A 12,738-nucleotide genomic window follows, 5' to 3' on the forward strand; every position below is an offset into this window, starting at 1 on the left:
TGATTATGCTTGAAAGTTGTATATAGAAATGCAGGTCAGGTATCATTTCTTCATAAATTAGCAAAAGCACAAAATAATGAAAAGCAACTAGAAAAATCATTTTGATGAGCAAAACTACAATTCAGACCAGGTGTACTGAAGCAGTGTGCTGCTTCCAGTCCCTTGAAGGAAAAAAGCTGCAGACATTCTATTTTATGTGAGGTTATCAACCTGGTAACTGGGAATAATAAGATAAAAACATATTCTTAAGGCATTTATTCTCTTGCACTACTTACATGGACTCAAACAACTGCATGTAGTGTTCATCCCCTCGTCCTCCTTCCACCTCATGATCCAACTTCAGAATGATTTCATTTTCAAACTATCAAAGCAAGAAAAAAAAAAACCACTGAGCAGCTATCCAGAGGGCAAACACATTTCAACATGGCAGGGAAAACGTACCTCTGTAGAGTTCTGTTTGTACACATGAGCACATTGAGAGGCCCAGAGAAAGTATTAGTGGTGACCTACAGTGAAATAAAGCTCTGTTGCTTTACATCTAATTATCTAATTATTAACAGCTCTGTAAAAATGACAGAATTCATTACTGTGCTAACACAGCAACTTTGCACGTTATTCTTTCACACAAAATTTGACACAGTTGTCCTACATGAATAATTCTGTTTCTCCCTGGAGAATTTCTGTGTAATTGAGAGCTTTGGCAGACTGGGATCCAGATCACCCTGTCAGAGAGCTGGAAACCTTTCACAGTGGAAAGAATTACTGTAGTATTTTATGTAAGGTACTTTCAGATAACTGCAAGGCAAGATTTTTTTTACCTTACTTTAATATATCCTCAGTGAAGGGTTCAGCCAAGGGCTACGCAAGTGAAAACAGTCCTTTCCCTTAGAACACCAAACAGGTCACACATCTCTCCAGATGTGTTGTGGAAGGGACAGCTCTTTCAGTTGTAAAGAACATGACATTCCATCTGAAAACATTTTACTCCATGCACTTCCTTCAAGGAGGTCATGATTAAAACTCTCCACCCAGAAAAATTACTCAGCACGTTTCAAGAGCAAAGGCCAAACGTTGCCCATTGTTCTCCGGCATCCAAACCAGATCTATTATCCATCCTGATCCTGCAAACTGCTTTCATAGAACACTGAGGTGGGTGTTGCTCCTTCCAAGGAGCTTTGAAACAGCGCCTTGAGTAGCCAAACTTTGACATTCCTCACACAGCCTGGGTGCAGAGAAGCTGGCAGAGGAGGTACTTTCCTCTCTTCTCTCAAAGGGGGCAGGGAGGAAGCAGCAACTTCCACCACTTCATATTCCTCAAACCAGCTCAGAACAACAAAACCAAACCCACAGCAGTAAAAGCGTGGAAACAAAATCGTTCAGGTGGTCATAACGCAGCCCCAGACAGACAAGCTTCAAACTGAGGGGGGTAAACACATCCAGGGGGTCAATGTGACACGGGATTTTGGATCCAAGTTGTGTAAACACCACACCATGGCACAGACAGGCCCCTCCTGCAGCCCAGCACCAGGGACAGCACAGCTTAAGGTGAACGAGGAGGAAAGAGCTGCTCGTGAAAACATGGATAGCGCTGTTCTAGATGGTCAGGGAATGGTTCAAACCTCTGATGAAGGGGAAAATTGAGACAATATGTTGCTATTTATTACCCAGTGAGATGCCTACATAGAAAAGCTCACTCCTGAGGGTGAATTTGGAGACCTCTACAGTTATGTACCTGAGGTATATCAACAGCAGCACTGAGCAATCCAGGATTTGAGCAGAAATCAGCAGTGAATGTGGTGCACTGAGCTCCCCACTGCTCCTCAAGAGACCTCATGACTTAGATCTGAAAGTGTCCGTCTAAGAACCACTTCCTATAATGTTCTCAGAGTAAACTATAAATTGTTCAGTAGAAATGTCAGGCCTGTTTTCTGATTTCATTAGAAGGATTTCTACATTAGTTCTATTTCTTATTTATTTTTATAGAAGTGTCAAATAAGAGAGGGCCTTATTTTTTCTGTACAGTCCAAAAAGGACTTTGGTTTGTTTTTCAGCTCTTGGTCCTGTTACTTGCAGGTTTTGCTGCTCCAATATTAGTTCTTTCTCTGTAATTAGAATACAAATTAAAGATTGCCTGTGGAACAGTACATACTGTACTAATACTAGAGAATAAAGAGCTATCATTGTAAAATAGCTTAACAGGAAAAATAAAATTACTCTGTCTAGTGCAGACCAAAAAAGAAGTTTAAAGGGGTCTGAATTAATTCCTATGTGTGAGCAGTATGAGTATCAGGGTTTATATATGTATTAGTAATGTGGATAACATAAGAGCACGACAAGGAAATATTAAACAAGAACACCCAATCCAGCGATTTTCTAGAGCTGAAGTGTATGGATTTACTGCAGTAAGACAGAAATCTGTGAATTTAGTGCAAGTCAAGCACCAGTTAAAAACTGTCCAGCTCTTAAATCCTTCCTAGCACTTATTCAGCAGGTAGAGAATTGATTACTTCTCGAAGAGGCAATAATTTCACTTTGCTGGATCTGAACAAAAAAACTCTCCCTAAGCATCTTTCCTGCAGTTTCTCAACAAGCTGCAAAAAAAAAAAAAAAAAAAAGAACCAGTTGCTTGGACCAAAACAAGTAAAAAAACTGGCAGGAATACAGAATTAAGTTTTAGTGTTTCTCTGCCAAAATTAAGCCCTGGAATTAAAGACTCCTCTAACTTTAACAGACTGTTCCTGTCATTGGCACCAGTTTAGCTTTAGACCCACTTGCTCATCTGTCTAATATATCCAAGGAATCTCCCCAGCTCTGAGCACACCTCAATCCCAAACCTAGAGCAGGTCCATGTTTCCCCATGGAAGAACCAGCCTGTACCAATCTGGGTTCTGCTGCTGGGAGGATCTCCCGTCCTTCTGAAATCTTCCTGCACAAAAAAGTTTCAAGAGCTGAGCGCCAGAAATAAGGCTATTTACAGCAGTGATAAATCACAGGCACCAGGGGGGAACCTTGCTGAGGTAAAATACTCATTTAGCAACCTGTGAGAGCTCTGAGCTCAGAAGGACGGGACGCTGCACCAGGATCGCCAGGAATGAGCATCTGTCCTCCAACAAATCTGCGAGTCCCAGAACACCCCATCAGCCAGCACTGCTTCCTGACAGTTCCCACAGCAGTCAGGAAGGAAAGCAAACACACAGAACTCCCCCAGATGGCTCCAGCAATTGGCAGAACCCACGAGAGATGCTAAACGGAAAAACCCAAACACAAACAGAGCGACTTACTTGAACAAAAACATAAACACAGATGAATTAATCTCTCCTAAGCCAAGTTAAATCCGTAACTTAACTCGAATCCCTGCTTATTTCAATGATATTTTCATTTACTCTGCAAAGAGCTAATTTTTTTTTTTTCAGTTTGATTTTTTCATTTGCTTGTTTATTTTTTTTTTTAAAGCAAGCTCTTGGCCTCAGATTACAGTTAGAACAAAGAGCACGAGGTTGCTCGATGATGTGTTTTGCTTTGGGAAGCCTTAATAAAATGCACACCCTGATATTTCCAGGAAAGGTGGGTCACCAACAGTTGGAGGATGGGACTCTTTAAACACCATGTGTCCAACACATAAACAACGAGCTTCCCTCTATATCTGATGGAGAAAGGGATATATTTGCAGGACTAATTCTACCCACAGACACTGAAAGTAACTTGGATAAACTGCCTTTCCAAGATTCCTCGCTCTCTGAGCTCATGATAGACAGATCCTTGATGGCTAAAATTAGTAGCTAATAATGGCTCCCTCCCTACATCTTCAATTAAAGTTAAAATTATAAACTTACATAACACTGCTTGGAGTGAATGGAAGTTACACGTGCAGAGTAGAAGAAGGGATTGGAAGAAAATGCCTGACTGTGTCAAACAGCTACGAATAGATTCCAACCTGTTAAATATGTGTGTATAACATGTCATTCTTGAGATAACCACAAGTGGAATTTTGCTTTTCAGTGTGTGCCTCCCTCCCCCAAAAACAGAGCCCTGTCATAGTGCTGCCCAGCACAAGTCCAGGGAATGTTAAGAGAAACAGGCATTTTGGGAAAGGTTATTAAATCATGTGGAAGGACCAGACAAGCTCTGGTTCCAGTGCTGGTACAGGCTCAGCTTGTAAAGATGTTTCTGTTTGTGAATTAATTTTTTTTTCCTCCCCTCTCTCATTAGAGAAGATTAGATTAGAAATAAATTATTTATCTTTTAAACTTTGCAAAATGGGGTTTTAACCGAATATCATTCTGGGCCCCTGAGTGCCACGGGCACTCTGGAAATAACATGTTATTGTTCTCCACATTTTATACTAAAGATTTCAGAAAATATCCTTTGTGCTCTAAATGTCAATTTGCATATACGAATTGTGCACTAGCAGAAGCTAGAGTTTGTGTGTTTGTGCATCCAATAATCATCCATTCCTATTAATTATTTGCCCTTTTTAATTAAGATTACATGAATTTTAAACCATAAATCTTAATGTGCTTTTCCTTTAAAATATATGTTTTTAAAAATTCACCAGAAGGGCTAAACTTAACAGAGTCAAGTTTATTTATCTTAATTATCTCATCCTTGGGAAAGGAGAGAATAAAACTCACAATTCCTGGCCAGTAAATAATTTGCAATTCCTAGAGCAGAACATTAGAATCTAAAGAGATTATGAAACAGTTAAAGATAAAAACTACCTCTTCACTCTTAAACTGCAGTAAAACGTCCTTGTTCCTTGGTACTGCAAAATACCACCTGAAACTTATTTCTATTGGCCTGAGAGGTGATTTAAGGGTCGCTGAAGTGTCTGGCACCTCCCAGGCTCCCAAGCTGCTGCTCCTGCTCATTGGGCAGTTTGACGGATGAGTCCTCGGGATCTCTGCTCCGCACACACCTCTGTGCCTCTCCCAGGGGATGAGGTATAAGCCATGTGCAGGAAAACATTTTCAAGACAGCAAATATAGGACTAGCAGGACACGGAGGGAACAGATGCACAGAGGCAAAGTGGTTTTTAATCTTGGCCTTGAACCAAAAGCTTTGCACTGCGGAACACGGACCGAAATGGAAATCCCATCTGCTCGTTTGTTCCACACTTGGTTGACACAGAAATGCCCCAAATGATTTAGAGTATTAAACATAGCTGGGTACACGAGATATTTATATTTACATGTGCCTGAAATGATGCCTTTTTGTTTGTCACTTCCCCTTACACAGATTGGTTTGAGATAATTATTTGCGTAATTACAAAGCCTGAATATTCAGTTCAAAATTTACTGGGAAAAGTTACTCTGGAACATAGAATAAGGTGAGTCCATGCCCAAAGAGGCCAATGAGAATGGAGATGTCAGATAAGGAAAAAACTAATGGATACTCTCTACCCAGGTAGGCACAGCAAGCAGTGGATTCCAAGTGCCCTCTCCCACCATCCCTATTTCTATTCCATCAATCAAAAATATTTCATCCTTGTGATTTAAACATTCTTTTTTCTTTTCAAAATGACTGCAGAGAACCCCTCAGGAATGTCAGTTCTTCACAGTGGTTATTTTCCTCACAATAAACATTTAGCAAAGTTAGAGTTCCCTGGGAAGGGTGATAATATGGAATTAACTACTCACTGCTACTTCTGTCACATACTCTGTACTAAATACTGGACATTTTGGCTTATCATTATCTCACAAGGAAAGGGGATAAGGAAAAATTTAGATTATAGAGGATCCCCAGAGGTCATTTAATTCTACTTCCTACTTAACAAAGGGCTGCCTTCAGTGTAAGTCTTGTTGCTCTGAAGCTTTCTCAGTAAAACTCTGAAAATTTGGATTAAGATCCTGCAACCTCTCTGGGCCCCTATTGCAGTGTCTTATTGCTGTCACTGCAACAAAAGTTATACTTGAGGCCAACTAAATCACTCTGGAGAGCCCACACTTGCTGCACAAAGCCATTCCTTTGGTTCTTAATACTCAGGATTTGACTTTCCGGGAGCAGAAAAGCCCACATGACACACATTTAACCAGAAATACTGAGCACATGATGTTTTAATGCCTTTCCACACAGAGTGTTTTTAATTACCTTCTTGAATTCTGCTGTCCTCTGATATTCACACAGCATCATGTCAAAGAAAATTGGGATCGTGGCCTTTCGCAGTTCCACTTCTGGAATAAGAGTCATTTCCAAGATGGGCCCCACCATCCCAGGGATGAAGAAGATTTTGTTCTGGCCTGAAGCAAAACCACAAATGGGATATTTGAGGTGAAAAAAAAAAAAATACTTTTAGGAAAGCATGTAGGACATGCAATCATTTAAAGCACTGTTTAAGCCATCTGTGTTGGTAAAGTCTTACAGCTCCTGTCTGCTCCTTCTCAAAGGCTGGGAGAATGTGAATGGACACTGTCTCCTTCCAAAGTGAAAGAATTCAGTGCCAGGAATAGGCTTGGATTGGCTATTCATGCCAACTCATATGAGTTGAGTTGACAGTTGTCAGTGAACACTTCAGTTTTTCAGCTTTTGACACCTCCTTATAAATATTTAGAGTAGAAAGAAATAAATAAACCTGCGAAGTCCCCAGATTCTCTCAGTAGGAGAGAGCCACACAGCAATGCCACACTCTGCAACCTTTCTGGCTTATGAAGGAGAAAACCATTACTTGCTTTCATTTCTGAACAACATCAGACATTGCAACCAATAAATCAAACCAAGCAATGCATCCAAACTGCACTAAATAGAAGTGGTCAGCCACAAGACTGTCTGGAAGCTTATCAATTCAAGTGTATTTCTATTTCTAAAACCAGATGACAATCACCTGCTGTGAGGCCAGCTAGGAACTGTGAGATTCTAAAAAAACAAAAGCCAGTAGTTCTTAGCAATTACCTTGGAGAACTCTCCCAGTTTTCTTTTGTGCCCCACAACTCAGTAGTGCCCCAGTTGGGCTGGTCCATTTTTTTTTCTGTGGCTTTTACACAAAATAACTGAGCTTGGCAATGCTCAGAAGGTCTGACCTCTCCCACGTGTAAGTAGGACCAGTCCCCACATTTGTGTGGGGTTGGGCTCTTGCTTCTTGAGGGTCCTTTCTCCTTTGGCTACGGGCAACAGATCCCTCCAGCACCCAGAGCTGAGGCTCTTCCCACCCCTCCTGAGCCACACTCACAGCCTGACTCATCCCAGGGTGCTTCAAAGAACAACAAACTCATTTCCTCCTGGCTTCAAGAAGGCTGTTCCTATTAAATAAAACTGAGAGATTTACTTTCTGCTAAACTGTAACTGTTCTTCCCTTCTGGCTCCACACTCCAGGGCTGAGCTCTGACTACACAGCATTTATCCCCTTGTCCCACAGCTGCTTCCTTGTCATCCATTTCTTTGGTACTGGGTACACAGGGCAGGGTGTCATTTCAATTGACCACATCAGCCATCAACATGATTTCTTGTTATTCGTCCAGCAGGAAGAAGTTTTCATACCCCACGCTGGTATCTGAATATTTCCTTCAGATAAGGACTGAGTAGTCCTTGAAGTTGTACCCATTATGCTTCCAACCCCCAATTGCCACCTGCAGTCGTCACCTCGACTCCTAAAACCACACAGAATTCTCCTGTAGCACAACTGTAGGATCAGCTGCCATCAAACACCCAAATCTGCAAAAAAACACCCTCAGCCAGGTCCAAGATGTTCTTCAAACGCTGTCTGATGTGCAGCAAACTAGCAGCAAACCCAATGACCTGTCAATACTGCCTGAAGCTTCTAAGGAGATAAAAATATTGTCGTAAACAACTGTGATTAGACTTGTTCCATAACTAAGTATCCTGAGTCTGATGTTCCTCTCCACGCTGATTTTCCACACAATTGCCACACAATGAAACAAATATTCTTCAGTAGTTCAGTTAATAAGAAACGATCCCAAAGGAGTTAATAAGAAACTTGCAAAGGAGGAGCAACAGAATGTGGCTGGACAGGAAACATAAAAACACTTTGGAATTTTAATCCAAACAGATTGCAAGTCTGAGTCTCCTCAACTCTGGAACTGCAGGTTCAGGCTGAGCAAGAACCTTCCCAGGGAAAATCTCTCCAGTCTCAATTCCACAAAATAAGGTTTCTGAAATCTGATTTCAGCCTCGTTTGAAATCTGAGAGAAGGTTGTTCTCTTGGAGATAAAAAACTGGCAGTAGTCAGACTGTATCTCATGACAGTTCCAAGCTTAATCACAGGAGTGAAAACATATTTTAAGTTCAAATAGCAGAAATATTTACAAAAGCACTTCATGTCAGATATTTGCCAATGAATTAAGAAACATGAGACAGATTCAGTGGTCTAAGCACTCACCAAGTTTGTACCACATGTCACGGATGGCAAAGCCAATTAATCTCCTCATATCTCCATATCTGGGGAAAAAAGAAATACAAAAGGTGCTTTTCTCATTGCCTTTCTTATAATTTTACTAGAGAACTAAAGATACAAATTAAATATACATTTTCACTTACTTGTTCTGGATTTTGTTGTATTTTGCATGGGAAAAGTTTTCCAGTTGTAGTGAATCTTGGGTAATAAAAGCCACAGCCAAATGGAAGTAGTTGTTCCACAGCTGTAAATTGAATATAAGGAAATTATAATAATTTTGAGGAGAGCAGGAATAATATTAAATGATGCATAATGCAGAATAATTTATGAAACCAAATGGTGCAAGCAATATGAGATTTCTCTATTGTGCAAAGATGTACATCATTAGTATTATGCAATTAGCAGAAAAGCAAGAAAGATGAATTTTAATAACCACTACTACACATTTGCTTTTAATAACAGAGCAGCTGAATAAATATTGCTAAAAAAAAAGATTCACAGGAGATTCATTAGCCAGCAACATTAAACCCTGAACCGAGGCAGGACTGGGGAAACACAGTAACACTGGTGAATCTTAACTTGGAGCTGAAGGCACCACTGTAATTACACTGCATTTGAGCACCACTTCAAAAAGCATCCACTGTCTCCTCTTCAGATCCTACTTCAACCAGCATTTGTATGAAATTCCAATATAATTTGTGAACAGCTCTCTACATGAAAGAAGGACAAAACACAGCCCTAAATGACTGCCGATGTCATGTACTTGAACAAGATGAAACCCTCTCTCACTTCCAGTGCAGAACCCTTCCTTCCTGAAAGCAAATTATTTGTTCTCCAGATAATCAAAGTACTTCTCCCATGTTAAAGAAGGGAAAGAGAAAAGAGAAACTTGACTAGGAAACACAAATTTAAGGAAGGAAATAGTGTTTTCAAAAGCTTCTAAGCAGTCAGCAACAGCCTCAGGCACTTAAAGTCATAGCTGCATCTGGAAAATAATTGTAGGTATCATAGGGAGATAGAAAGGCAATGGTAAATATGTTTAGTGGTAATTTAAAGGGTTGAAACAAAACCTGTAACAGAGCTCTTCATTTTGTATGGTGCAACACAACCCTGGATTGGGAACCCACACTGGAAATAAAATGTTCCATCAAAAAACTGGAGTGACCCCTGTCCTTTCTAGCCTGGAAAACTGTAGTGTGTAAATTCTCAGGAAAAACAGAGACTGACACACAAAAACACACATTGAACCACAGACATTTCCTAAATGAATTCTTGTCTATAATGTGCAGAAGATCCTACAGTTAAATTTGTTCCTCCCTTTGAGGCCCAACCAAAGCTCTCCTTAGCAGAGCTGATAATTTCAAAGCTGGCCCTGCTGCAAACACATCAACTCAACACCATCCTCATCCAGGGCCTTTTTCATCAGGATAAATGCCATTTATGCCCCAAAAGTCCTCCTTTCCTCTCTTACCAAATATATTGAATTATTATTTTGACCAGTGCAGAGTTGTCAGCCCCCTGAGAAGGTGTGTTTATTGAGGTGTGGGGCACTCACTTGGCATGTGTCAATTATCCCAAAATGGAAAATTTCTCATATCGTTCTAGATTATAGACAGAAAAATGAAGCCTTATTACTAAAGATACTGGTCTATTTATTCACTTAATAGCTCCAAGCACAGTGCCACCTTTGTCAGAGAGACACAGTACGTAAACTCAATAGCCTGACTTATAAAATACATTTCCTTTTGTCCTCAGAGTACCCCAAAATGGTTGAAGAAATAGGATCCTTTTTATTTCATAGCATGTTCAAATTAAGGACTTGCAAGCTTTTAAGTACCAGAACTGACTTTAAAACTCCATGAGGCAAATAAGCCTCTCAAAGGTAAAACCAGATAGAAACAGATTTTAAAAATGCAAAAAATTTTCCTTATGAGACCCATTTTGTTTTCTCTTAAGCCCACAATAACATTCCAAGATGTTTTGGGCATGTGCCCAATTGGAAAATGTGGAATTGATTTGGTAAGAGATTTCTAAGCATTTCACAAAGAGGAGGTTTGATAATTATCCTGAAAAATCTTCCATAAATAAAGGCTGCTGCCTCCTCCTTCACACACCTCTGAAACAAAGACCTCTCATGCATTAAGGCCACCCTTTGGCCATTGCCCTGCAGATATCTGTGCTCAGGGGTTTTTTTGGGAAAAAGAATCCTTTCATGTAGGAGAAACATGAAGTCTTTGCAAGCCTTTTGAATTTCTGACAAATCACTGCAGATGCAAAAGAAACTCAAGCGTATCCTAAAACAGACAAGGTGACAGTTTTGTTTTTGTTTGGGTTTTTTTTTGTTTGTTTGTTTGTTTCCTGAAATATTTTAGTGAAAGCAAGCTCAGCCCCTGGAGACCAGCAGCCATAACACATTTCAGATGGATAATGGGTTCATTAGTTTGATTTTGGAGAAAAATGCCACTTGCAAACTTCCTGCAAGTATGCAGAACTGCAAGCCACGTGTAGTTAGCACAGCTATTGAACAAGGTTAGCCAGAAACAACCTTTTGGAACCTCTGAACAGCATAAAAAACAATAAGCTGGTTTCCAGGATATATGGTATCCTCATGTGAGGCCTTCACTTCAGGAATGATCTCTTTCATATACTGGAATACGTTTATTTGTGACTTAAAACTAAATAATTTAGAAGAAACATCTATTTATTTTTACTGGTTTTGTGAGCCTTTTCAGTTAACCACTGCTTTTGTATCCTTACAGTCAAGATATACTGATATAAAAGAATATATACAGTGGAAAATCAAATTGTAATTTATAATTCAGAAAGTAAGACAATGTGCTTTGCACTATTCAGACCCTCTTTAGCCCAGCAGCAGCTTTTTAAACAGGTATATTTAGGGAACTGTTGGAAGGTTTGCAGAGCTTCAATTCATGGAAGAAAAGTAAAGCCTCTGCTTGGCTCATGATTTTAAGTGTCTTGTGAAGACTACGAGGGTACTACAATTCTTTACAAGGCTCTCCTTGTTTACTCTAACATTGTTTAGCTTACTCAGAGCCTGCAGCTGTTTGACAAGCCATGAATAAAAGAGCATTTATGCATCCCCTTGAACTGCGGGGTTGAACCACAATTGTTTGGTAACACTTTGGAACACACAGAACAGCCACGGGAAGGAGCTGAAATGAAAGCTCCGAGAAAAACTGCTGCTCTCCCCTCTGAGAGAGGCAGAGCACAGCTTAATAGAACTTGGACAGATACACATTCCTTAAAGTCTGGGTGGTTTTGGCAGCCTGCACAGAGTGGTGTCCTTCAGGCCTTTGATACCTGCTTGTAAAAATTACTGGGACATTGTTCAGTAAAAAGCGATCAAGGGCTACAGAAATCATAGCTTATAAATTGGTTGTTAATAAACTGATTGAGCCTAAGAAAGATTATATCATAAATATGTCAAAGAGAGTTTCCAACAGGGATATTTACTAAAAACAAATTTTGTCAGAAGAAACATCTTTCCCTATCATTCAAAAATCCTAATTAATTCAATAGATATATAGATATATTTGCAAAGTCACATATTTTGAAAGTACAAATGAGGTAAAAGCTCTACATTTCATTCTTGGGAATTGTGTTTTAACTTTCTTTTTACTATTGTCTTTTAAACTCTTCCTGTGCAACCCCTCATGTGGCTGCTCTGTACCTGTTTGTGACCAAGGGGGTTTGTGTTGAGGACCAAGAGACAAACCCCAAACAGTTTTTAGAACAGTGAGCCTGAACATTCATGTGCAGCACAGTGGAGTCACCTAAAACAGACTGCAAGTTGTGAGATTAACTGTAAAGTATGAACCCCAAGAGAGCAAGAAGACAAAATCCTGAAATTCATGGTAAAAGTGCAAGAGAATCACTTTTCATACCATACTTTGTCAGTATATTTTCTATCTGTTTCTATCAGGCAGCACTTAGTGACAAATCCTGAATCAAAAACTGTATTTCCATTTTAATAACAACTTCATGAGTGTGAAAACTACAGACATTTTTATCTAAAGAAAGCCAAACATGGTAAAATGCACTATCCAATATTTAAGGTACAAGGAATGATTTCAAGCAACATAAAAAATCCTGAACCTCAATTAAAAATTATTTCAGAGCAAACTAATAGAAATAAAGAAATAAAGATGGACTTTTCAGGGAAGACTACAAGTTAAAAATAAATTCTAAGTGTTAAATACTCCAGGATTCAAACAAAGTTAAGCTTTTTCTGTCCTACATACTGCCATTGTAAAGGCTCCATGCACTAAATCCAAGTCTGACTTTCTGAATGCTCGTGGCTGGCTAAGACAAAAAATGAGTTTTCTGCTTGCCAGTCCTGACAGAATCACAGACTAAAATACTCTGCTTGGGTG

General features: G+C 39.6%; 1 protein-coding gene across 1 annotated transcript in view; it reads right to left on the reverse strand.

Moving 5' to 3' along the window:
* The window catches only part of LOC114059793 (dedicator of cytokinesis protein 2-like), a 142,467-nt gene that overhangs the window by 34,197 nt on the left and 95,532 nt on the right, over positions 1-12,738 (reverse strand). The window contains exons 19-22 of the mRNA XM_027888641.1: positions 8,488-8,588; positions 8,330-8,388; positions 6,088-6,236; positions 276-361 (exon numbers count right to left, since the gene is read on the reverse strand). Of these exons, the coding sequence (XP_027744442.1) occupies positions 276-361; positions 6,088-6,236; positions 8,330-8,388; positions 8,488-8,588 (395 nt within the window). The remainder of the gene's footprint in view (positions 1-275; positions 362-6,087; positions 6,237-8,329; positions 8,389-8,487; positions 8,589-12,738) is intronic.

The sequence above is a fragment of the Empidonax traillii genome, unplaced genomic scaffold (assembly GCF_003031625.1).
Source record: "Empidonax traillii isolate 1590-97213 ecotype Southwest subspecies unplaced genomic scaffold, ASM303162v1 scaffold242:size1152717, whole genome shotgun sequence".
NCBI classification, from domain to species: domain Eukaryota; kingdom Metazoa; phylum Chordata; class Aves; order Passeriformes; family Tyrannidae; genus Empidonax; species Empidonax traillii.